The 26,506-nt window shown below is 40.4% G+C and overlaps 1 protein-coding gene across 1 annotated transcript in view; it reads right to left on the bottom strand.

Moving 5' to 3' along the window:
• Positions 1-26,506, bottom strand: part of IMPG1 (interphotoreceptor matrix proteoglycan 1) — a 131,082-nt gene that overhangs the window by 96,921 nt on the left and 7,655 nt on the right. Inside the window, exon 2 of the mRNA XM_036318414.1 lies at positions 4,599-4,832. Within this exon, the coding sequence (XP_036174307.1) occupies positions 4,599-4,832 (234 nt within the window). The remainder of the gene's footprint in view (positions 1-4,598; positions 4,833-26,506) is intronic.

Below are 26,506 nucleotides of genomic sequence, written 5' to 3'. Positions count from 1 at the left end.
AGAAGGATCCAACATTTGTTCAAACTCTAAGAGTTGTGGGTCCAGTCCAAGCAAACCAGCTGCCTTGCTATTCTTCTCACCTACATACTTTCCACTCTCTTGGGGGATGCTACTTTGTCCTTCCACCTTTTCTCAATGAGACCAGTTAGTTTAGTTCAAAAGCCTAGTTAAGTGCCAGATATACAACAATACATACAATTAACTAGCCCTGCCTTTGAGAGCTTAGTGTAAATGACTTTCACTAACAATATCCACGAGTGAAACATCTGGGAGACAGATGTGACATTCCTTCTGTTTACCAGTTCAACACACTCTTGCCTGTGTTGCTTTTCGTCTCAGATTGTTCCCTTTAAAAATATTTTTATTGATTTCAGAGAGGAAGGGAGAGATAGAAACATCAATGATGAGAGAGAATCATTGATTGGCTGCCTCTTGCACGCCCCCTACTGGGGATCAAGCCCGCAACCCAGGCATATGTCCTTGACCAGAATCGAACCCACGGCTCTTCAGTTTGCAGACCGCTGCTCTATTCACTGAGCCAAACTAGCTAGGGCAGAGTGTCTTTCTTTTATTTCAGTCCAGTTTAAGGCTTGTTTTTGGCGCCTGCATCTTCCTAGCTCTGCCCCTTTTTCCACCTCAATGACACATAAAACTCCCACCCCCATTGAAACCTACTTTTCACAAAGACTCTGAGGTTTCCCCCCAAAGCACAATTGCCTGAAGCTGCTTGAAGAATGCCCTCCCTGGAGCATTGTAGTTTACAGGGATCAAAATATTAGGATGAAACAGGGAGTAGAAGCTTTTCTTTGGACTCTTTTTGGGAGGCGGGTTTTTTGGTGATTCTTCTGATGTCATTTTCTTGGCCTCCTGGAAACGCAACACAAACCAGGAAGCATAGAATCCTTCTGGGATTGGGAGCACAAGAGCTCCAGCCCATGACCCCTGGGGAAAGTCCCTTGTCCTTACCAAGATAGCATAAGAATAATCCTTACATGAGGCCTCAAAGGATCTTGGGTCTGGGAGGAGTCTAGAAACTACTAAAAGTTGGATTTTTCTACTCCCTTGATTTACCTGTTCTGCACCAGCCTTTTCTGCACCTACTAGAAGGATTGCCAAAGGGGTTTTGGAGAAATCCAGAGCCTTGCCTCCAAGTCTTCCCACAGTGGCTGGCCACGGCCTGAAATCTGACCACAGAGCCTCAGACTTTCTGCTGCATGTCACTCCCCAGGCTGTTCTGAGATATAGGAAGAACCCCAGGAAACACAGGCCTTGGAGGCCAGACCTGTTGTTAGATTAGTGATGGCGAACCTATGACACGCGAACTCATTTTTTGGTTGATTTTTCTTTGTTAAATGGCATTTAAATATATAAAATAAATGTCAAAAATATAAATCTTTGTTTTACTATGGTTGCAAATATCAAAACATTTCTATGTGTGACATGGCACCAGAGTTAAGTTAGGGTTTTTGAAAATGCTGACACCCTGAGCTCAAAAGGTTCGCCATCACTGTCCTATATAGTTCTTTATATTTGGAAGGATGAAGTTAGACCAATGGTGTGTGAAAATGCCCACCGCAGGAGTGGGCACACTTTAGATGGAAAGGTAACACACTGAAGTGGGAGTCAGGATGCTGGGCTCTAACTGCTCCGTGACCAAAGGGGGCCCTGACTGAGCATGTCCCCTCACTTTTCTGATCTGTACAATGGGGGTGTTAGCTAGGTGATCTTCAGACCAGTGCTTCTAGAATGTGAGAGTGCAAATGGGCTACCTGGGGATGTTATTAAAATGCAGATTCTGAGAGTAGGTCTGGAGTGGGATCTGGGAATCTGAATGTCTAGCAAGTTACCTGGTTGGTAATGGTGAGGCTGCTGGTCTGTGGACAATAGTGGAGTAGCAAGAACTAGAATTCCCTCCATCTTTAACTTTTTCTAAGTCACAAATTAATGTGAAAGAAAGATCTAGCTTTTGATATTGGGGTTGGGAGAAAGAGAGAGAGGAGAGACATAGAAGAATGGAGGAAGGGAAAGAGAAGGAGAGACATGGGGCAAATGGTGTGAAGGGAGGCAGTCACAGAAGAGGGAGTTTACCTGGGTGGGAGCACAGCCCCTCACTCCCCTCCCCGGGACACTAGCAGAAACAAACTTGCCTCTGAGCTTTGGGATGAGCATGTTTATGATTCTACCGCGAACATTTTCACTTGTGTTGCTTTGAGCACTGGGAAAAGAAATAGCTCGATATTCCATTTGATTTGGGGAATGCAGGAGCTCTCTCTCCTGTTTGAAGGATGTCAACGGATAATTTTGTAAAAGCAGCTACGAGAACAGTAAGTGGGTAACTCTGTCAAAGAAACACTGCTTTGTAGCTGGACCTTATTTCTAGTTTATGAACTGAATTTGTTAGACTTAAGAAACCCGTGTTGATTGTCGAGTAAGACTCCCTCCACATTCTGCGTGGAGTAGGGTTCGGTATCTGAAAGAGGAGCCGCACAACAAATGAGAGAAAAAGACCCGAGATAATTTTGCAATATTGGGGGACCAGGCGGCAAGTCCCAAAGGACTTCCTCCTTGCTCAGGCCTCACCAAGCTTTTATTGATCTGGGATGCACCCATAGCATAGCCCTTAGGCAGGTGACCCCTTAGTAACAAGCAGACTAGCCCATCAGCAAGGATTTACATAATAATAAATGGGGGAGTAGTTTCAGCTATCACTGTCTGGACAAACAGAGGTGGCGCCTAGCTCCAAGCTTTGCTAGGGCTTCAAAGGCACCCAGCCTTCAGGGGTTTCAGGGAGTTCTCTGTCTATGCTTATCAGATAGTGAAGGCAATAAACAGTTTCCCACAGTTGATGAATAGTAAAATTTCATATCACCCAGGGGCCGCCATAAAGATAATGGGCTGTCATTGCCGTGGGAAGAAAAACAGTGGTTTAATTCATTTAGGGAAGCAAGAAGGAAAGAGGCAAACCTAGTAAAACTAAAGAGCTAATAATAAAATTCAGAGCTAAAAATTTGGATGCAGCAATAAATAGTGTTTTCTATAAATACTTGTGATGAATCCTATTTGTGAATGTCATAAAGAATTAGAAGTGTCATGAAATAGTTAGCAATAGCTGTGTTCATATTCAAGGTGATGCATATACTATATGTTTATACTTGAACAAATAAAATGGAATTTACCTATATCATTATCAAATCAAAGTGTAGGCACATTCAAAATGAATAATTTACACATGTCACTCTTTTCTTTGCCTCCTGTGTTCATCAACAGCATTTCGTGAGAACGAGCTATGCAGAGGGGCTGTGCTAGGATCTCAGAATATTCGTGTGGTGCACTTGATTCTCTATGATTAGAGTCCTCCTTCTGCTATGATCTAGTCAGTACTTGCCGTTTCTCTGTGGGTGTGGCTTCTGTCAGAAAGCAAATATCTCTCTACTTCTACATAAAATGAGACATGTGAGAAACATAAGGCTTGATGTTTTTGATACTGTGCCGCCAAAACCCAATAAGAACTCCCCAGATTAGTTTAAACTTGCACCTATTACAGATGTAAATACTCAAGAACATGTTGGGATGTTAGTATCATGAAATGCTTTTCGGGGGTCATGATGTGCAACACATCACAGGCTGGAAGTGAGCTAGCTCGCTTTAGTCAATGGGCTTGAAATAGATCAGGGTGACTGTGCTTTCTGGAACGGAAGCAAACATCCGGTAAGATCAAGGTGGGAATCAGTAAACCGCCTCAGCTTTCACATATAAGAGGAACTGAGTTTAGCCTTCAGCTAGACAAGATACTTTGCATTATTTGGAGCTACCTGGGGAATTAAATAGCAGCTACTAAAGATCCCTTTTTTTTTCCTATCAAGAAAAAGCCATGGAAATTTTTCCAAGTGAATGACTAGGGCAGCCACTGATGGCTGTGGTATCACTGAACTCCATAATGACTCCCAGGGACACAGTAAGAATTCTGCAGGGGTAAACACTGCACTGGAGCTCTGCTGGAAATCACAGTAATTATGCTGTGAATCCATTCACACCCCTGCATTGTACCTTGGTAACCCCTGTTCACTTGTGGCTCCCCTGCACTTGGACGTGCCTCTAGGTTTCCAAGCCTCAGAAGTTTTTGCTGAATCAGCAATAAACCCCTTAACCTTATCAAGGAGGGAGAGAGTATCTGGATTGTAATGTTGCCTTTGAAAAATAAAATGGTAAGTCATAAATCAACTTGCTCAGGTTCCTGACATTGCAATCATCCCGTGCTTCTTACTTCATAATAACAACATTGAAGTCCAATATTGGACTTCGGCAAAAATAAAAGAGGTAAGACTCAGAGACCAAGGCTTTCCTGGTGACTTGCTAACTGCCCTGATGGCTCTGTATTGCACAGGACATTATTATCATTATTATAAAACATAAGAGCAGATACCTATCGTTGTTTTGAATGTTTATTATTCATTACTATCCGATTAGTTGGCAGATTTTTATAACTCTTGTGACTAAAGGACAGACTGGAAGTTCTGGGCTGGATATGAGCCCTAGATGAATAGAAGGGAAGGGATGGAACGAAGAAAAGGCTAAGCAGGTTTCATCTCTTTTCTTACCTCTCAATCTGTAATAAGCTTGAAGGCTGGCTAGAATCTGTTTCATGGATTCCTGTGGACAGACTTTAACCCCAGTTGGAAAAAATGCCGATCTTTTTGTTCGATGCTTTGCCAAATCGAATACTTGTCTCATGGTAGACACTTTATACATTTTTGCAGGACTTTCAGCTGTTTCGATTCTTGGGGCACTGTCTATGTCTTTAGTTTCAGAGTGGTACATTTTAATGGAGAGATCTGTAAAAGAAAGGTTGATTTCCTAGTGAATACATACATTTGTGCGATATATGTGAAACATGGTAAATGATGGCATCAATGAAAAATTGTAATCCTCTGCTTTATGAAAATTCTACTTTGGTGCAATGGCCAAATGTAATATTCCAATGACAAGGCACTTTCAGAAATAAGGGAATAGTATGAGCTGATCAAGTATTTAAAAAACAACAAGACACCAACATCTCAGATCATCCTGCCTTTAGGAACTGCCAAATATTGAAACCATTTCCCACACATCTCTCTAAAAATCACTCCCCACTTAGCTTTCAAGCTTCCTGAGAGATGCCTCTTTTGATAGACATTATAATTCAAGTGGGAAGTGATATAGCATTGTGATACCCGGGGGTATACTCTCGATGATGAAGTGGAGTGCTTCTGAAAACCTGGGGGGAGGGGCAATGCAACAAAACAGCCTTCCTGCCGATTAGTGATGAGTGGCAGTCCTACGATTTCTTTTTGTGTGCGGCTCAGAGGGTGTCGATTTCTTTTTGTGTGCGGCTCAGCGGGTGTCAATCTGGTTGAAAGTGAGGGAGGGCCACGGCATGTCTTACAGTTGCATTTACAGAGCAAGCTTGTGATTTTATGCAGGGTGATGAGGGGAAAGGTGAAGGGGCCAGCTAAGAGAGGAGGCTGGCAGAGGGTCAAACTCCCCAAGCCATTTCTTCTTGATGACTCTGCTGTGTCTAGACTTCATTTTTAACTCCTTAGGCTTACATTCAGTGAGTACTTTTTTGTTTTGAAAATTTTCATAGTATTATCTCATATCATTCTCACAAAAGCTCTACTATATAGGTGAAACAGATACTGTTTTTCTCAGTTTACCACACAGTAGGTACTGAGGGTTAGAAGCATTAGGTCATGTTAACAGTGAAGTCAAAACTTGAGACCTCCTCTCCCACTAGATCTCTGTCCTCTTATCCATTGCACCATTTAAGAAAGGAATCCTTGATGAACAGTTGGGACCACTCACTACGGCTCCTTGGGCGCAGAAGCGTGTGACTTACAGAGATTTGTATTCTCATTTTACTAAAAAAGGCTCTTGAACAAATATCTTTTGAAAAAAAATCAGGCAGAAATCCAAGCAGAGTGGCTGGAGAGCGACTCACATCTTGTTGCAAAGCATGAAAGTTTCTCCTTCATTTTGGGGAGAGTCCTAGTGGGAACACATAATCTTTGTCACTGTGAGGAGTGTCAGAGTACTTGGTCAGTTTTGGGCAGTGATAAATTCTTTGGAATTTCCAGAGAGGAAAGGAGCTGAGAGGTTCATTTGCTCACGCAGCTACACACCACACGAACCCATCATAACCTCTGAGTGGAACATGGAATTGAGTCTCCGGGGGACTCCAGTGTGCAGACAGGTTGGGGAAGCACTGTTTGTCTGTAAGGGTACTTTCAGCAGAAGAGGAGAGATCATCTACTTCAAACTGGCTTAAACAACAAGGAAGTTATTATTTCATACAAAGGGAAGGAGAAGGTAGGGGATGCATGGTGAAAATGAAGCCCTGCCTCTGCCTTTCTGCCTTCCTCTCCTTCCCCTTGCTCAGCTCCCTCATGTGGTGACCGTCCCCATAGGCTGGCTCCACCGAGTTAAACATGCTTGCCCTTGTTCATGTTGAAAAATAGCCTTTTCCTAAAGTATGGCTGATTTATGCCACATATCTGGACCAGCACCAGTTGTGAAGAAATATGGCAGTGCTGTTGGCTTAGCTGAGGATTACAGGGCAGGGGACTGAGATTACCCCCAGTGGCTCATTCTAGCTGTGGACTGGGATAAGGTTTCCCTGAGTCAGCTTGGCTGCATGGCGAAGTGGAAGGTGCCCATTCAACATCGGGGCAAAGTGCATGAAGGGGCACAGGAGCTGAGTCTACAGTTATTCGTGCCCACAGCAGTTGGTAAAATGGAAATTTTAGTTTAGGAATGTTAATCTATATATATAAAAGCCAAGCGACCGAACTGACCTGAATGACTGGTCGCTGTGATGTGCACTGTGGCTGGCCAACAGGTCTGATTGGGGGCGTGGCCGGCCAGCCAACCTCCTGCGTCACCTACCCCTGGCTGGCCCGGCCCCGATCGGCCCTGATTGGGGCGGGTAAGTTGGACTCCACCTGTACACGAATTCATGCACCAGGCCTCTAGTTTTTAGTAACCCTTCACATAGTTATCAATTACAGTGTGGTAAGTTGTAGTAAAGTTTTTGTAATTATATTTCAATTACCATTAAGAAAAAGTGTACCTCATTGAATAAGTCTAGCCTATCTGGCATGGTAGACACAGATCATGGAGAAACCAGGCTCCCCATACACCCTGCATTTTGTTCCATTTTTCTCTCAGTGCCTGCCTGCAATGCAGGGAGTCCTGCTGTTAGACTAGCCCTGCTCTCACCTCCACCATCACCTCCACAATCTTCAGTCCTTTGGGGATGGCTCTGTTCTTACTTTTTTTTATGTTAGGCTCTTGTAGATGTCTCAGAAAAACTTGTATTTACTCCACCCTGGCTCTGGGAACAATGCCCCAGTCCTGGAATTTCCCTGGTTGGATCCCTCTGGATCGTAACACTTTGCTCATATCATGGCTTGCTCACATAGATCTGGGTCTTTGGATTTCATCCTATCAGGATGAGAATGTAAAGGGGCGAGATGTTTCTTAGCGTTCCCATGAATTCTGACTCATTCTCTTTCCCCTAAGAGGCCAATTTCCCCCTATTTTCCACGTGTGAACATACCCACACAGCTGGTGGTCAAAAACAAAGGTGAATTAGTGTGACATGAGATTCGGTTTGCTTGGGATTTCCTGGTTTACTGCTGTTATACTTTTATTCTCAAATGTGTCCTTGTTTGAAAAATAACTTATATAAGCAGCCAGGTTTTCATGTCTCCCTGCTGGAGGAAATTCCAGGTTAAAACTCTACAAATGGTTGCCTCCTTCCTCTAGGAAGCACCTTGTTCCATTTTTGAATATTATCTCTGCTTATATAATTCTTTCCTTTTAGCTGAAAGTTACCTTCCAGTGGGTTCCACACATTAGTCCTATTTTTGCCCTCTGGTATAGCAAAGACTTAGTTACAGATACCTCCATAAACAGTTCTTATGTTTTCCCTATATTAGGCAGTTCTCTACTTTAGGCTATCCTCTACCTTTCTCTGGTTTCTTGTATCACATGAGTTATCAGTTACTGTAGCCTGCTGTTTTTCTCTAGATTATATAAAACCAACCACAGGGGACTCCTTATAATAATATTATTGCCTGAGAAGGATCAGAGTATTTTGCCTGTGTCCCCACCCAAGTCATTGCTAGAGAAGATATGGGGGCAAGATCTCTGAGAACAGGGACTTCTGGTTACCTGGGTCCAAGGATATTTATAGGACAGGTCACAGTGACAAAGTCTGTGTCTTTCCCAAGGATTTCAGATAAAATAAACCAATTTTTTTTTAAGAATTACAATATGGAATGTTAAAGATTTTAATGAGGTAAAAAGAGCTGTTATTTATTGGAGCTAATGAAAGCACTTGTGGGTAAAGCAATTAGATCATATTAGATGCTGCCCTCCAGTGCTGCATAAATTGTAACCTTGATATTGAACTGAATTATGATTCTTTGAATGTATTTTCATGTGTTAAAATTTTAGTTTATATAAGTATTTGGGGAAAAATAGGTAAAAGTTTAATGAGAATAAATTGGTAGTTGAAAGACCTGCTATTAAAAGGGAGCATATTTAATAGAAGAGTGGAAACATTTTCTGAGGAAGAAATATTTCTCTAAGATGATGACAAAACCTAAGTATAACCTGTATGATGATGAGTTAGCTGCCATCAATAACTATCTCCAGGTGAAGTTCAAAGTTAGAAAAAAAAAGAAGAGGGGCAAAGTGATTTCAGAAAAAAATAAACAATAAAAAACCCCTCAACCTTTTCCAGAATTCAAGCATACTGGAAAATTTTAGTTAAATAGATTATAAATTTGGACAAAAACAAATGTAATTGTACTATATTATATTGTATGTTAATCACCAGGAAAACTATCCTTAAATCAATAGTTTTAGGAAATAGTAATATTATTGAAGGATGCAAAGACAAAATTGGAAATTAATACATTCGACTAGTCAGAACTAAATGCAGATGAACAGCTAATACTCATAGTGGTTACTGTCTAAATTTAACATAAATATGTTCATTATTTGTGAAAAAAAAATCCAGTAGCAACACAAATCATACTGTAGATCACTTAACCATTCACAATGTTTTTATAGTGACAATGGTAACCAGGGCACTGGCTCTGTGACTTACTAGCTGTGTAACTTGGAAGCACTTGACCTCTCTGTGCCTGAGTTTCCTCACCTGTGAAATGGAGGCTAGGAGTGCCTCTCCCACAGGATTCCTGTGATTCTGAATGAGTTACTGCATGTGCAGGCCTTAAAACGGTGCTGGGCCCAGTGTAATTTGCTCCATAGAACTCTTTCACCTGGTAACCCATGCACTTGCTTCCTGGCATCATGGTTCCTTTCTAACTGGTCTCTGGTACTGCTGTCCACAGATAGACTGTGTCGGTCCTGACGTCTTCCTGTGCTTTGCTGCAGGGCTCATCTTGAGCTCATCTGCTATTTTATACTGAAGGGCCCTTCTCCTCCTTCTTTGTTTGTTGGACTCCTACTTTCCCTTTAAGGGCCAGCTTCTAAGCTTTCTATCCTTCTCTCCTCAGCTTTCTCAAATCTTAAGTTCAGAGTTCATTCATTTCTCCCTCCTGTTCCTCTAGCATGGTTCATATCTCTATTGCAATTACTGACCCACCATATTGACCAGGTGCCTTCTATGGTATTGGCAGTAAATTAGATGAATAAAGGTCATGGAACTTGTGTTGTAGTGCTTGCACAGAAATCCTATATAATAAAAGCTAATATGCAAATTGACCAAATGGCAGAACAACTGGTTGCTATGATGCACTGGTTGCTATGATGCTCAACACAAGAGCTGACCCCTGGTAGTCAGTGCACTCCCACAGGGGAGTGCCGCTCAGCCAGAAGCCAGGCTCATGGCTGGTGAGCGCATCTGCGGTGGCAGCGCTAAGGATGTCTGACTGACAGCTTAGACCCGTTCCCCACGGACCTCCCTGCGAGAGGGTGCAGGCCAGGCTGAGGGACCCCCCTGAGTGCCTCTAGTTTGTTATAAATACAGGAATTTACCTCTTTAGGCTGTAAACATCTTTGTATTTGCAAGCACCACATTTAGACTGCAAATACCTCAGTATTTTAATCCTGCGCTATCTCACACCACCTTGGTGCTTGCCTAGCACAATGTTTTATACATGTCAGATATGCTATACATATTCACTAAGTGAATTAATAAAAAAGTCCTGTGGAAATAGTAATGGGTCTTTTACAATATAAAAATGAGATTCATTAAAAAAAACATTAGACCATGAAAAATAGCTTCATATGTCCTATTCATCTATATTATTGCAACCTCCTATTAAAATTTCTACTCCCTTCTATACTGTCTAATATCAGAGGTTTTGGACATAGCCATCTTATTAAAGATAATATCCTAAGTGAAAAGACAAAAAACTCATTTGTGAAAGAAAATCAAAAGAACAGAAAAAAGGAGATGCTTTAGGCATAAAGTATATTTTAGTCAAGTCATCATTCCCAGAAGCTTTCACTCTGTCCAAGAGCAAATAAATAATAAATGGAACCAATTACAAACATGGGCATCAATGAGAGAAAATATTAATATTGCCTGGCCTTTTAGGATGACAAGCCCTCCACTTCCTGGCCCCTCCATTATTGTACTTGATAGTCAAAACCATAAGCATGGTCAAATCCAACCCTCTGCCTACTCCACACCTGCACCCTTGTAGTTGAACAAGGCTGGAGAAAAAACAACCAATAGGACTCACTTTAAATTTATGATCCTCAAATTATATTACACTACATTTTCCTGGCCCATTGAGTTTCAAACTCACTTGGAGAACTGCACACAAATTTTCTCAGATTTCCTGGCTTTCTTGCCAATTCTCACTCTCAGCTGATGACCTTGCTTCACATTTTATTGAGAACAAGAGGAGCTTGAAGAGAATTTTCTGAATTTCCAGCACTGCATCTGCTCACTAGCTGCATCTGTGCTGAAATGCTCTGCTTTCCCTCCTGTGACTGCTTGATGAGTTTTCCCCTCTATTTAATTTTTTAAAATTGATTTTAGAGAGGAAGGGAGAGGGAGATAGAAACATCAATGATGAGAGAGACTCATTGATTGATTGCCTCCTGCACGCACATCACTAAGGATCGATCCAGCAACCCAGAGATGTGCTCTTGACCTGAATAGAACCCAGGACCTTTCAGTCCACAGGCCAACGCTCTATCCACTGAACGAAACTGACTAGGGATCCCTTCTATTTAAAAGATTCTCCCTTGATACCACTTTCCCTCCAGCTACTGACCAATTTTTTTCTTTACTCAGCAAAACTTTTTGTAAGATCTACCTTTATCTCCTTTCCTAAAAAAAAAAACAAGCTCCCATATGTGTGAGGATTCCTCTGCTACCACAGGCCAAGAGCTACCAACATTGCATCCCTTCCTTCTCTTCTCATGTGATGTTTCACCAGAAGGTGTCGCTATCTAACACATAATGTACTGAACACTTGATGTTGGAAAATATAGGTAACTCCATTAATCACTTTGAGATTGGAATTGTACATGTTGAGTATTGACAGTTATTGATAAGGTTGGTGGTGAGGGTGGTGATTTTGCAGCAAAAGAGACATTTGAGGAAGGGCTGAAAGTTAGCATGGTGGGATGGACTCCCATTGGGCTAGGAGGTTCTCATGAAAGGCCTGGCAGATGGAAAATATTTAGGTGGGCAGAAAGGAGGACAACATGTCCACAGGCAGGTCAACTTGCAGCAAGCTAAGGAAAGTGGTTGACACTGAAGATTTGAGGATTTAAATTAAATTTCTTTAGCCACTCTATCCTGGAGCTGACCCAGATCCTGCAAACAGTATAGCTATGACAAGTTTGGAAATTTCCAGATATATAGAAAGGGAAATTAATGAAACAACAGCTAGATCCAAAAACTAAATACAAACATTATTTTATTCTGAGAACAAGTTAAATCTGGCCAACGGTGGAGTGGCAGGTCTGGAAGACTGGGCCTTTGACCCTTCATTCATTGTTTTAAAGTTAGATTGTCTAAGCATTGCCTAAGGGTGTCTACTAGCTAAAGTGAAGGCTAGCCCTTCACTCAAAAGTATGTTTTCCACTTCAGGTTCTAGGCTGGCGGCCGCATGTCCTTGGTGTTGACTGATATCCTGGAAGCCATCACAGGCCTCACCATCTCGCTGCCATATCACTGAAGAGTATATTTTCATCCTTTCTGCATCAAAGTTAGCTTCCGGTCATAGGCTGCTTACAAAGTTTCCACTTCGGGGCTCAGCCTTGACCATGAATTAGTTTCTTTCTTGATTACGAGTTTAGTAAAGTGGATCCTCACTAAACTCTTTGGACTACTCCTCACCAAACTGTTTCTTTCAGAGGAGTATTTTCTAGCCATTGAGCTCTGCAGGCTTACAATATAGGATTGTTGTATACATATAGTGACAATTACAGACAACAAGAAACTGAGAATGGGGCTTTCCCAGAAGCACTGCTATGAAAGCAATGGCCACTGGTATAAGTACTTAGCAAACCCATTATTTTTTTCCCAAGGGAAGAGGCTGTAATGGCTTAATGAACAAATGAACAGTAGAGACAAAATTTACTGGCATTCCTATGAAACAAAAATCTCCATTTGAAAAACAGAACTCTGTAGAGAGACTATGGATAACATTTCAGGGCCTAGTTAATGAATGAAAGTTTTAAAAAATAGTAATTGAATCCTGCATAAACTTCCCCACCTTACCAAAAAACAGCAAGGGATTGTGGCCTTTATGCAAATGCTCAGCTTGTTTGTGATGTATTGTATCTGGTCCGCCCCCACACTAGTAGAAATACTCAATCACAGAAAAATGTTCTCACAGAGCAAGGGCAACTAAATGAACGTCATGCTTAACATATCTGAACATGCCTCAAAAGTTCTGCAGAGATACTGAATGCCTGGTGTAATGCTGTTCCAGAACATTCTATGGATTTCAAGCCCACCGTTTTTTGCACAAACATAGGCGCTTCCGTACTTTGTTTTCCCATCTCTCTTCCTACATACAGTGCCCAATAAACCTCCACAGTGTCCACCCTGTGGAAGTGTGCTGGAATAAGTGATAGAAAAGAGGATTATAGAAATGAAGGACACTTCCAGTGGCTTTCTTTAATGACAGATGAAGAGAATACTCTCTCACAATCGTCAGACCGATGAGCAATGATGCCAGGGGGATGCTGCACACGGCCCTCTCTGAAGCTTTGGAAACTTGGGTGCCATTGCCGCTTTCCTTACCCCCCAAATTGGTATTCGTTCAGCAACACCCCACCCCAATGAGGGTGAAAATTGGTGTTCCCTTCTCTCAAAGATTAGAGCAGTTGCATTATCTTCCTTCTCATTGAAAAAAATCAGATTTAGCCATTAAACTTGATCTATCAGAAAGGAAAGGGTTAAAACCTTAGAGAACCATTACAAGAAATAAAAGTTGCTAACTCCTGTTTTCTATTCTCTATACATATGTATTAAGTCCCTCTTCTACCTCACTGCACTAAAAAAAGAAAAAAGAAAAAGAAAAAAAGAGGAAGAACCAAATTTAAATATGAGTTACTGAGAAATTTTGCTGATGGAATAGGCAGCTTGGTGAGTGGGTAGGAACAACACTGAAGTTCAAGGGAGAAGTAGAAAAGCGAAAGGGGGTTGTCTCCCCTGTGTCAGAGGGAGAGGCCCTCTGAGAGGGTGGCGTGGTGAGCTCTCCACGACTGGTAAGTGTCAGGGCGCGGAGAGGCAGGAGGTCAGCAGGGCCTCGTTTTTACCTGAACCCAGAAGAGAAATGGGTGCTGACTTCCATCCTGCTTGTGGGGCAGGGAGAGGAGAGCATATGGAGAAGGGGCGTAGGGAGGAGTGTCCTCAAACATGAATGGCCTCTCTCTGTCCTGGGAAATAAGAGACACACAACAGAGGTGCTTGTCATGGGGTGGCTTGAAGGTCTCATCCAAGGTCATAATGCAGCCTCTTGGCTGAAGTCCACTCAGAGCCAACTGCCAGTCCCAGAGGTGCTGTTCCTCCCGCAGTTCCATAACCATAGGCATATGGACTCTCCAGTGCCTTCCAGGTATGTGGTGTTGTGTCCGAGGCTGCGAGAAACCACAGGATCAACACTGAGGCTTCTTCATGGAGTGCTAAATTTGCCTGAGAATTTTAGCAGAAAGTTTAAAATGTTAAGGATTGTAAATGCTTTTCACATGAATACATACACAAGATCAGCAAAATCCTTTCTCCTCTAAATACTTGAAAGTTAGAAGAGCAGGGTATTTCTATAAGCTGTGATTAACTGTAAAGCATATTGCTTTGGGAAAAAATGGTGAGCGGAGTTGGTATAGTGCTGAGGTCAGGTTGAAGTAGACAGGATGTGAAACAGTGAGAACAATTTTGTTCAAGTTGCTGGCCAGCTTAGCTAAGGCTCATTTTCAGGAGCTGACAAAGAGAAACCAGTGCTTCCTCCAGCAGCTGAATTTTTTAGTACCCTGCAGATCACCCTGATTGGGCAGCTACCGCCTCTGTATACATGTAGGACCAACCCCATTAAGCCATGTTTCATCATTTCATCCTTACATTGACTTAAATTCTACTAACCTTCTTCATTGCTTCTGCTTCTTAACTTTTTTAAAAATATATTTTATTGATTTTCTAAGGAGAAGAAGGGAGAGGGATAGAGAGTTAGAACCATCGATGAGAGAGAAACATCGACCAGCTGCCTCCTGCATGCCCCCCAGTGGGGATGTGCCCGCAACCAAGGTATATGCCCCTGACCGGAATCGAACCTGGGACCCTTGAGTCCGCAGGCTGCAGGCCGACGCTCTATCCACTGAGCCAAACCGGTTTGGCTGCTTCTTAATTTTTAACCCATCATGTGTATTTTTTTTTTTTTTGGCACCATCTCCGTAGATTTCAAAATGTGGAGCTTAAATAAATACATAGGTGATGGGTAAGAGATTCAGAATGGAATTTTACAAGTAAATCTGATATGTGGATTATGAGTTGTAATTGTACCTCAGAGCATTTTTATAGCTTGGTTTGACACAATAGTGGGATGTTATGAATACCAAAGGGTTATGCTGGAACAGTACCAGGTCACTCATAAGCCGGAGGCAGATTCAGTCCATGGTCTGTTTGGAAATGTGTGGGGAAACAAGTAGCAGGAATTCAGAGACCTTCCAAGAGCCTATAAAAAAATTTCCCCAAACTCAGGAAGAAGCTAACTTCAGAGGCGGGGGTGTGCTAAGAAAATATCAGGGAAGAGGAATGAAGACTTGCTTATGGGACACATGAATGATATGTGTCACTTGCCTTCTAGTTCCAGCTGTGCTGGGTTGCTGGAAATGGGGTATCTCTCCCTGTAATTCCTAGGAGTGCCATATATTTGGAGAATATTTATCTTGTTAAATTCTTACCATATCTGAAACACTCATATCCCAAGCAGGTCTAATTTAGCTCAGCATCTTTACTTTTTAAATCTTTTTTTGCCGAAACCGGTTTGGCTCAGTGGATAGAGCGTCGGCCTGCCGACTGAAAGGTCCCAGGTTCGATTCCGGTCAAGGGCATGTACCTGGGTTGCGGGCACGTCCCCAGTAGGAGATGTGCAGGAGGCAGCTGATCGATGTTTCTCTCTCATCGATGTTTCTAACTCTCTATCTCTCACCCTTCCTCTCTGTAAAAAATCAATAAAAAAATATATTAAAAAAAATATATTAAAAAAAAATAAATCTTTTTTTTTCTTTTCTTTTTTTGGCTGGGGTTTTAACATTATAAACCATGCAATACACTACTTTGTAGTTTAGTGCTCTCATGTAAACCTGATGCTGGGATATTTTGGGAGTTCTGAGTAAAGAGAATTACATGTATAGCATTGGTGCAACATAGCCACAAAAGAATGACATTTTAACTACTTAAGGAGAGCAGACTAAACAGAAACGGCTGAAAACCTCTCCCTGCTGAACTTTCAGATGCGTAAGGACCTATCAGAGTTCATGTAGAGAAGAAAAACTTCATTTTGAGTACCTGAGCCTTCTGCCTTCCTAAGCCACTTTCTGAACTTGGGCAAATAATCCCCATATGCTTTAAATTTCTAACCTAAAAAGAGTATAATAATAATTCTGACACCACAGTTTTTCACTAATATTTGCATGTGATATAGTTTTGTTTCTTTTTAAAGATTAAATGAAAAAATAGATGTCTCGAGTTTTGAGGAAGGTCTTGCACATTGGTAGCTGTTATTATGATCTGGTACCTTTTTATTTATTGTGAAATTTACAAATAAGAGGAAAATAGGATTGCCTGCTTTAGCAAATAAAATATAGAACCCCCCAGTTAAATTTGAATTTCTGATCAACAACTAATACTTCTTTTAGTATAAGTATGTCCTGTGCAATGTTTGGGACACACTGAAAACAAATGAACAAGTGCTACTGTTAAAAGACAAACATTGTCAGACTGCATTAAAAGAAAAACCACTGTATACTGTTCTGATGGACATATCTAAATGAAAAGATATATAGAAGACGACATTAAAAGGCTGAAGAAAGTTATAATCCTATATAATAAAACCTTAATATGCAAATCAACCAAACAGTGGAACAACCGGTTGCTATGATGCACACTGACCACCAGGGGGCAGAAGCTCAACATAGGAGCTGCCCCCTGGTGGTCAATGTGCTTCACAGGGGGAGCACTGCTCAGCCAGAAGCCCAGCTCATGGCTGGCGAGCCCAATGGCTGTGGCAGAAGCTTCTCCTGCCTCTGTTGCAGGTGAGTGGTAAGGAGGGAGGGGTCCCAGACTGCGAGAGGGATGTCTACTGCTGGCTTAGGCCCGATCCATGGAAGGATCGGGCCTAAGCTGGCAGGTGGACATACCCTGAGGGGTCCAAGACTATGAGAGGGCATAGGCCAGGCTGAGGGATCCCCTCCTCCCCTACCTGCTGCCCCTGAGTGCACGAATTTCATGCACTGGGCCTCTAGTATGCAGATAAAAATACTAATCAAAGGAAAGTTGGTATAGCTATAAAGTATCAATATAAAGTCAGAGTGCTGCTAGTAAATGTTTAATAACCAACTCTTGGGGATGGGCGAGAGGGCCTGTTTTGCAGCATTTGCCAATTTCCACATGTTAATACTCCTCCATGGCTGATTTTAAGCCACTGATGTGATGTTATTGAACACCGAGTTGGAAGAAATGTGTGCAATTGAGTCCTGTTAGTTAGAATGGGCCAGTTCCAGCACACCAGTGGGTGAAATTCCTTAGTTGGCAGAAAGCATTACAAACATGAAGACAGTTACATCATCATAATAAAAGATAAAAGTTGCCAGAAAGATGCGACAAGTTAAAATTTTATGTACTTAATAATAAATCTTAAAATATTTAAAACAAAAGTTGACAGAACAATAAAGAAAGTAAAATCACCAATGACAGAAGTTAGATTTTAAGAAATCTTTCTTGGTAATTGATAGAGCAAGAATATGAAAATTTGCCGAAACCGGTTTGGATCAGTGGATAGAGCGTCGGCCTGCGGACTGAAAGGCCCCAGGTTCGATTCCGGTCAAGGGCATGTACCTGGGTTGCGGGTACATCCCCAGTAGGAGATGTGCAGGAGGCAGCTGATCGATGTTTCTCTCTCATCGATGTTTCTAACTCTCTATCTCTCTCCCTTCCTCTCTGTAAAAAATCAATAATAAAAAAAAAAAGAATATGAAAATTTATGAGGATATATAAGTTTGAAAATATAATTAAACTTGATCTAATGAATATATTTAAAACATTTTAAAATAAAAATATATGTTCATATTAAATATAAAATTTACTTGCAAGCATAGGGAGAACATGCACAAATCTATATCCTGGATTATAATACAGATACATTATCATCTCAGACTAACAGGGAAGTAAGCTCAAAATCAGTTTTAAAAACCAGCTGGAAAATACCCATATGTTTGAAAATTAAAAAATAATCATACCTTAAATTAACTCATTAGCCAATGAAGAAATCATGCTGGGTATTAGAAATACTTTTATCAAATGATAGAAAGACTGCATAAAACTTGTGGGATATAGCTAAATCAGTACATGAAAGGTAAATTTTACCCCATTAAAAAGCCTATATTAGAAAAAGAAAAAGCTAAGTATTAATGAGCTAAGTATCTATCTCAAGAGGTTAGCAAAAGAAAAAAATAAATTAAAAATACAAGAAAAATAAAGACAAGAGTAGAGATTAATAAAATATAAAGGTGAAAATAATAATATAAGAGAGAAGAAAAGGAAATATAAAGGCCAACATTTTTTTTTCCTTTGAAAATACTAAAAACAAAAAACAAGATTGGTTCAAGTAAGAAAGAGAAGACACAACTAACTACAATCAGGATTGAAAAAGGAGGATATCATTATACTTCCTGAAGACATGAAAAACACAACAAGAGGATGTCATGAATAATATTTTGTTAATAAGTATAAAATTTTATATGAAATTGATATGAATAAATTCTAGAAATATATAACTTAACAGAAACTAATAGAAAAGATAGAAAGCCTAATTATTTTTATATCCTTTAAAATTTTCAGTTAGTAGTCAAGTATCTTTCCATAAATATAACTCTCTAGCCTCACCAGAGAGTTCTATTAAACATTAGAGGAAAAATGAATTCCATTTTTATACGAAGTCTTACAAAACCTGACAAGGAACTATGAGAAAAAATATCATGCTTCAATCTCACTTAGGAATTTGAATTCAGCAATTTGAAATAAGATGTTAGCAAATGAAATCCAGCAGTGTGTGAAAAAGGTCATGACCAAAACGGATTTATGTCAGGAATATAGACTTGGCTTAATATTTGAAAATTAATTAAGGTAATTTATCACATTGATGAATTAAAATGGAAAAACCATTTGGCAATCTCAATAGATATAGAAGTATCCAATACATTTTTATATTTATTCATGATTAAAACTCTTAGGAATAGAGAATAACTTAAAAAAATGACATAGGGTATTGACAAAAAAAAAAAAAAAAAAGAAACAAACTCAGATCTAAAACAAGCATCATACTTAATGGTGAATTAGAAAAGCATTCCCTTCTAGATCAGTATCAAGTTAAGGATGCAATTAAGATTGTTCAGCAAAGATATGGTATTTAAATACAATTACTTTTCTATATAGAAAAGGTAATAAGAATGCCATTTACATGGTCACAAGTAATATAATGAAGCTAGAGTCAAGTCCAAGATGTGGAAGCCCTTTATTAAATTAACTAGAGGTCTGATGCATGAAATTCATGCAAGAGTAGGCTTTCCTTCCCCGGCTGCTGGCACTGGCTTCCTTCTGGCACCTGGGACCCGGGCTTCCCTTGCAGCCCTGGCTTCGTCCAGAAGGTCATCTGAAAGGACGTCCGGTCTAATTAGCATATTACGCTTTTATTACTACAGATTACACAGCTTTATTGTAAGGTACTAATGAAAAGAAAGATATTCCATGTTCTTAGGTAGAAAGAAAACATTATAAAGGTATCAATTCTCCCCAAATTGATCTATAGATTCAACACAATACTAAATCAACTTCAATAAGGTGTTTTGTGGAACTTGGTGAACTAAACTTAGAATGTATTATGGAAGAGTGGAGGGTCAAGAATAACTTAGATGCTTCTTAGAAAGAGAACAGAGCCAGGGAAACATGGTTGCAAGATATCACAAATATTATAAATCTATAATAATTAAAGCAGTGTGGCATTGGCTCAGGGACAACAAAGTGGACAAACCCATGCTCGTGACGAAAGGAGTATCACAGGGCAGAGAGAAAAGGAGAAACTATCCAGTGGATGGTGCTGAAACAATTGGTAATCCATATTAAAAAATTGTTTTTCTACTTTACACACATATACACATGCAGTAAATACCAATAGCTTAAATATGAAAGGCAAAACTATGCAACTATTATAAGACAATATATTTTCATGTCTTGAAATAGGAAAGGATTTTTATAGTAAGGCAAAAAAAAATCCCACAAAACATGAGATTAAAGGCTAAGTTCAACTACATTAAAATTAAGAATGTTCATCAGAAGTGACCGTTGAGAGAGAAAAGAATAAGCTACAAAGTTGGAGAAGATATTGCAAGGTTTGCAAGAACTGCAAAAGAATTGATATCCACAACTTTTATCGAACTATTCTAAATCAGTAAGAGAAGATATACATCCCTATGTAAAAGGGGCAAGATACTTGTTTAAGCATTTCTTAGAAGAGGAAACAAAAAAGGACCCAAAATATATGAAGAGATATTCAACTTCATTATTAATCAGAGAAATACAAATTAAAACCACAATGAGATAAGATTATATACCCCCCGCACACTGGCAAAATGAATAAATAAGTGAATAAATAAACATATTAATAAAGTCAGGCAATACCAAGTATGGGTGAGGATTTGGAATAAAAGGAACTCTCACTCGAAATGGCAAAAAACACTGAGAAAAACAGTTTGATATCATCTGGTAAAGTTGAAAACATGTAAACCTTATGACACACTGTTTCTCTCTCCTATAAAATAGACGAGAGAGAGAGAGAGAGAGAGAGAGAGAGAGAGAGAGAGAGAGAGAGAAACCGACCTAGATGTTGGAGAAACTCCTGCCTGGTGTGAGCACCAGGGTACACATACAAGGGTGAAGTCCATCAACAGAATGACTAGAATGACTCTGTGGTTGTGTATCTGTATGAGGCCATAGCATGTCTCAGATGTCTCTCAGGAGGCCCTCTGAGTCTCACCTCTTTTAGACTAGCTCTTCATATGCTCTGACCTGCTACAGGAGACATAGGCCCATAGCTCCTTGCCTGGTGGCTTTGTCTGGGTATTTGTTTCTCTTGCCCCAGGATTTTCTGTGGCTGCAGGGAGGTGAGAAGCAGCAGGACGCCCCTGCTGTCCACAACTGAGTACACTAGAAGGATAGGAAAGGTACTGTCCTGTGAGGCAAACCTTTGAAGAGATCCCTTGTTCACCATTTACCCCAGGTTCTCGCTCTCATGGGCTGTCTGGAGGTCCTGCGGTCCTGTAGACCAGCAATTGGTTACACTTGATACAAAGTGGTGACCAGTTGGCAAGGCATCTTTACGTTGGTTTGCACTTGTTCACCGCCTCACTCCTCATTTTCTTTTCCTTCTGGTTCCCTGAAAATGCACTCCCTAACCAAGAGTAACAGGACGCTTTTGCCTCAGGGTCTGCTATATGCAACAATGCGGATGAATCTTAAAACATAATGCTGAGCCAAAGAACTAAGTCATAAGAGGACACATACAGCCTGGTGTTGTTTATATAAAAATCACAAAGAAAACAGAAATGCATTATTTAGAGAATACATCTGTAGCTGGAGACAGTAATGGCAAACAAGGACATGCTTAACACAGCGTTCATGACAGTGGCTACTGCTGGCACAGAGCAGAGGGAAAGAGATCCTGGCAGAGCAGATGGGAGCTTTTAAGATACTATTGATGTGTTATTATTTATCTGGGAGGTGAGCATGTTATTGTTGTTTTATAAATACCACAGGTATGGTTTGTACACTCTTGATGTATATTTCCCAAGTAAGAAGTTTTATAGAAAGCAATGAGGATAGCCCATGCCAGAGACTCAAACAGTAAGGCTGGAAAAGATGGTAGCAGCCAGCTTATACCAGTAAGAACCTTCCAATGAAATTATTGGACTTTATTCCAAAGGCATCAGGAGGTTTTGGAAGTTCTTTTCTTTTTCTTTTTTCTCAAGAGGGGGAATATGGTGTACAGTGGATAACAGAATTAGTTAAAGCTAGAAAAATACAAAGATATTTATGAGATAGTATGGACAGGATTTGCCACTGACTGACTATTCTCACAGGTTTAGGAAATGGAGAAGCCAGAGGCCAGAACCTGAGAGAAGGTTGCTATAACAGGACCCCAGGAAGTGGGGATGAAAAGGTGAAGCTCAGTTAAGGACACGTTTGTGTCCTAAATTTCACAAGGCAGTTGTGCTGAAACAGGTCCACGTTGGCGCCAGCTCCTGAGGGCTGATTGTGCACGCCAGATGATGTCATGTTGGCAGCCTGAAATTGGCCATGGCAGGACTAGTTATTTGCATTACGGATATTGGCAAACAGTGTGGTTAGGATTTTCACTCCAGGGAGAGATGGTTGCTAAATATTAATCAGCACACCATTTGATAGGATTTGGTAACAAATTAGATATGAAGAGGAGGAAGGTGTTTTAGATAATACCCACATTCCTGACTTTAGAGCTAAAAGCTGACAGCATGAAATGAGACAAAATGCAGGAAGCAGACTGGTTTGGGACAGAAGGGGGTGCTGATGATATTATGGAGAATTAAAGAGGTGGTTCCTGTCCTCATTAAACATTCGTCTTTTAACACTGTGCATCAGAGCATTCTGTGTAGCTTTTTCAAAATACCTATTCCTGTAACCTATCTATGCCTTAATATAATCAGTGCTGTTTTATGTAAAATTGTTTTAAAAAATTAGACAATATAATGAAGAGAATGATTACACAAATCATTCTATGAGCCCTATTAAATAACGAGACCCCTCCCTTCAGACTGGAAATAGATTTATGATATAATTCAGTAAAAAAGAGAGATTAAAAAAAATCCCCTGTTGGCCCATCATATAATGACCCATATATCATATCTTTACCGAAGAGCTATAGATCATGCTTCTCAAACCTGCCCGCAGAGTAGAATCACCTGGATGACTTTAATAATGATCCCATCCCAGACACATTAAATAAGAATCTTTAGTGCAGGAGCTCCAGCAGCGGTGTCTGCAAAATTGTTCCACGTAAGCCTTTAGGCTGGGAAAAGTAAGTCAATGGAAAAGGAGACCAGCAGAGGATAGTCTTGGGGGGATTGGTTGTAAAAGGAGTTAAAGTCATAGGTAGATAGCAACAACAGTAGCAAAATATGAAATCTTTTTATTCTCTCTGAAACAAGAAAGAATGAGAAGAGCTTGGATAAACATTCAGAGAAACTTGGAAGTGGAAAGAAGAGATGTCAAATGAAGTCAAATGCCTTCAATCTTCTCCGCATGTAGGAAGGAGGCAGTGGTAATAGTAACCGTGGCAGTCATCATAGTCATCTTAGGAGCTAGTGTTTATTGAGCATTTGTGTGGAAGATGCCTCATTAAGAGCTTCACAAACATTAGTTCACTTATCTTCCTTACTGCTCCATGGGGCAGACACCGCTATTATTATTCCCATTTTATAGACGAGAAACCGTAAGATGGAGATATGAGACTGAGCAATTTGCCAAGGCCACATAAGTAACAGAACTTTTTATGCATCTGTGTTCTGTGTTGAATGCAGTCCTATGCAAACCTTAAAGTTTTTACTCTTAACGGTGCTGTTATGTGAATGAAGGAGAATTGGGCTGCAGACTTGAGGAGAGAGGGAAGGTTTGAAAATCAGACTGGGAGACTAAATCAGGACATCAGAGATGGGTATCACCATGGAATGAGTTGGAGGGCTTGATTAAGGTTATAGCACATGCATTTTTTTTCATGAAAGCACTCCGTTTATTTGAGATTCTCTAATACCACTTGGCAGCTCAAGAATGGGAGTGAAAAAAAGTGAGGACTAAGTTTACCCAGAGTGGAATAAGCAACCAAAGGGGGCAGAAAGTTAAGGGCCAAGTTTCTATTGTAGGAACAAGAAGACTATTGAGTCAGGTTCAGGAAAGCACCCTAGAAGCTGGGATTAATGTGTAGGACACTGATATTTGGATGGGCTGAAAACTGGAGAAATCAGAAGAGGCTGAGGGACTGGTGTGTCTTGATGAGAATCTAATCAGATTCTCTGGAAGGAAGAGAAATGATTAGAAAGGGGTGTTTCAGAGTTGTATATCTCGAGTCTGAAAATATTGCCAACTTGGAGGTAAAATTTCAGTGTTTGATAGGAAGGCATTTTTGGTTCAAAAGAGGCTTTCCCACTGTGTCAGATCACATCCATCAGGCCAGGCACTTCCTTTAGATACAGAACGCAACCTTAAATAAGCCACTCGTCACTAAACATAGACTTTAATGGTGGGCATTTAAAGTGACATAATGAATAAATAACTCCACTTCTTTGAGGAGTTCCAAGTGTCATACTTCTTTCTTAATGAGTAATAGAACTCCTAAATTTGGTGCTTCCATTTTTTATGGTAGAGCTGAATAATATGGGTAAATATCCTGAGACCAGTCATGCATATAAATGTTAGAGATGGTCCAGAATCAGTGATCACCTAGTGTTGTCAGCAGAGGAATGTTGGCTTTGGAACTGATAGTAAAAACCATGTTAATTGCACTCACCATATGATATTGGCCTAATTAATAGACTAAGTGGATATTGGATAGGACTAGATACAGCTTAAATCTCAGTTTTGGTTCTAACCTTCTCACCTCAAATGATTCTCTGCCTTAGGTTCCTGACTAGAAATGAGCTGAGTCTGTGAACCAGCAAAATCTCAGAAAGTCAGATTAATTAAAATATGCTCGAGCTTTTGTAAGGAAAGTATCAATATGATTGCTACCTGCAAAGTATGATCAGGTCTGAACTAACTACAGCGTTAGTAAGAGTGCCCTTGGGTTTTATAGTAGGGCTTAATTAAGTGTAACTTTTGTCATAAATACAGCAGGAACCTTAAGACAGACAAACTAGCCCTACGTATGTTATTTTCTATATGAAGCTAAAGTATTTCTGAAGTGGAAATTTTCATTAATTTTGAGGTCTTGACTTTTCTCCACAAAATTCCACTTGGTTTAATTTCTTTTAACCCTTCTCCCGGGGGAGCAGTTATGAAAATAGATGTTGGCTGAGGTGGACAAGGGGACTAGAGATGGTTGAATGAAGAAAACCAAGTTGGAAGGAATTAAGATGACTTTACAAAGGCAAACAGAAAGACAGTGTTTCCTCAAAAAAAGACTGATTATTCATGGGATAATATTTATCTACTGATATAACCATATGCTTAGAAGCATTTACCACTGTTCTGCAGCTCTTTCATGTTCTTTCCACATTTACTGTGGCTGGTAGAGAGGTGCACCCGTGGGCGCACATTTTCTGCAAACAGTTATAGCAATGCATGTGTAGTTCACACTTGACTGCCATTTCCATACACAAATTCTCATTACCATCGCTATGCAAGTCAACCATGTCAGCTCATTGTAGGCTAAACTTTGCCTTGGACCCAGAGCAAAAAGTACATCACTATCCGTTATTGAAATGGTTCCCTCTGACTTGGTGCTCTTGATTTGTGAGGTTGAAATCCCAGTGACACTGTCTGTCACTCTCACTAGGCTCAGACCCAGCAGTTGATGAAGACCTTCTGCTTTGGAAGGTTAAACCTCACACTGTGGTCCGAGGCTTTCCCCTTCCTTTCAGCAAGCTGCTTTGAGGGGTTCCAAGGTAGGTAACCCTCAACTGCACAATGTCATTCCTACCCTGAAGCAAGAAGAGGTGGTGTGGACAGAGACCTCAGATACCCTGCCTGGAGCCTGATACTTCACAACATAGTGATGAGGTCAGGATTTCTTTTTCCTTTTAATTTATCTTTATTGTTGGAAGTATTACAGATGTCCTCTTTTTTTCACATTGACCCCTTCTAGCCTAACCGTGCTTCCCACCCCAGGCCTTCATCACACTATTGTCTATGTCCATGGGTTTGCATATATGCATAGAAGTTCTTTGGAATCTCTTCCCACTCACCCACCTACCCCAGCCTTCCCTCTGAGATTCGACAGTCTGTTCCATGTTTCTATGTCTCTAGATCTATTTTGTTCATCAGTTTATTTTGTTCATTAGATTCCATATATGAGAGAGATCATGTGATACTTGTCTTTCTCTGACTGGCTTGTTATTAGGTCTTTACCACATAAATACTGAATTATAATATAAACCTAGATACTATTGTGAAAAACAAACTTTGTTGCCTGAGATTATTTTAAAACAATGGTTCTCAACCTTCTGGCCCTTTAAATACAGTTCCTCATGTTGTGACCCAACCATAAAATTATTTTCGTTGCTACTTCATAACTGTAACGTTGCTACTGTTATGAATCGTAATGTAAATATCTGATATGCAGGATGGTCTTAGGCGACCCCTGTGAAAGGGTCGTTCGACCGCCAAAGGGGTCTCGACCCACAGGTTGAGAACCATTGTTTTAAAACAACATAAAAATCTGTGAACATGATGGAGGCATTACAGGTATACAGGATCTGAGTTTCCAGAGAGGGTTAGCATGCAAATATCGTTGATATTTGAGGTGGCGGAGTGCTCATGATTGACAGAAATGGCCACGAAAGCAGTAGGTCATGCCATTGCTTCTTAATTAACTCACACATACCACAGTCCTTCAGCGTGATCAGTGAAAAAAGCACAGAGGGGCCACAAAGCAGCAATTGCTTCTTTATTTTTAAGTAAGTATATAATCTAATAAATGGTTTGAAGCATGCCACAAATTGGATG

This window comes from Myotis myotis, unplaced genomic scaffold (assembly GCF_014108235.1).
Source record: "Myotis myotis isolate mMyoMyo1 unplaced genomic scaffold, mMyoMyo1.p scaffold_m19_p_7, whole genome shotgun sequence".
Lineage (NCBI taxonomy): Eukaryota > Metazoa > Chordata > Mammalia > Chiroptera > Vespertilionidae > Myotis > Myotis myotis.
This window is presented reverse-complemented; position numbering and strand designations above follow the sequence as displayed.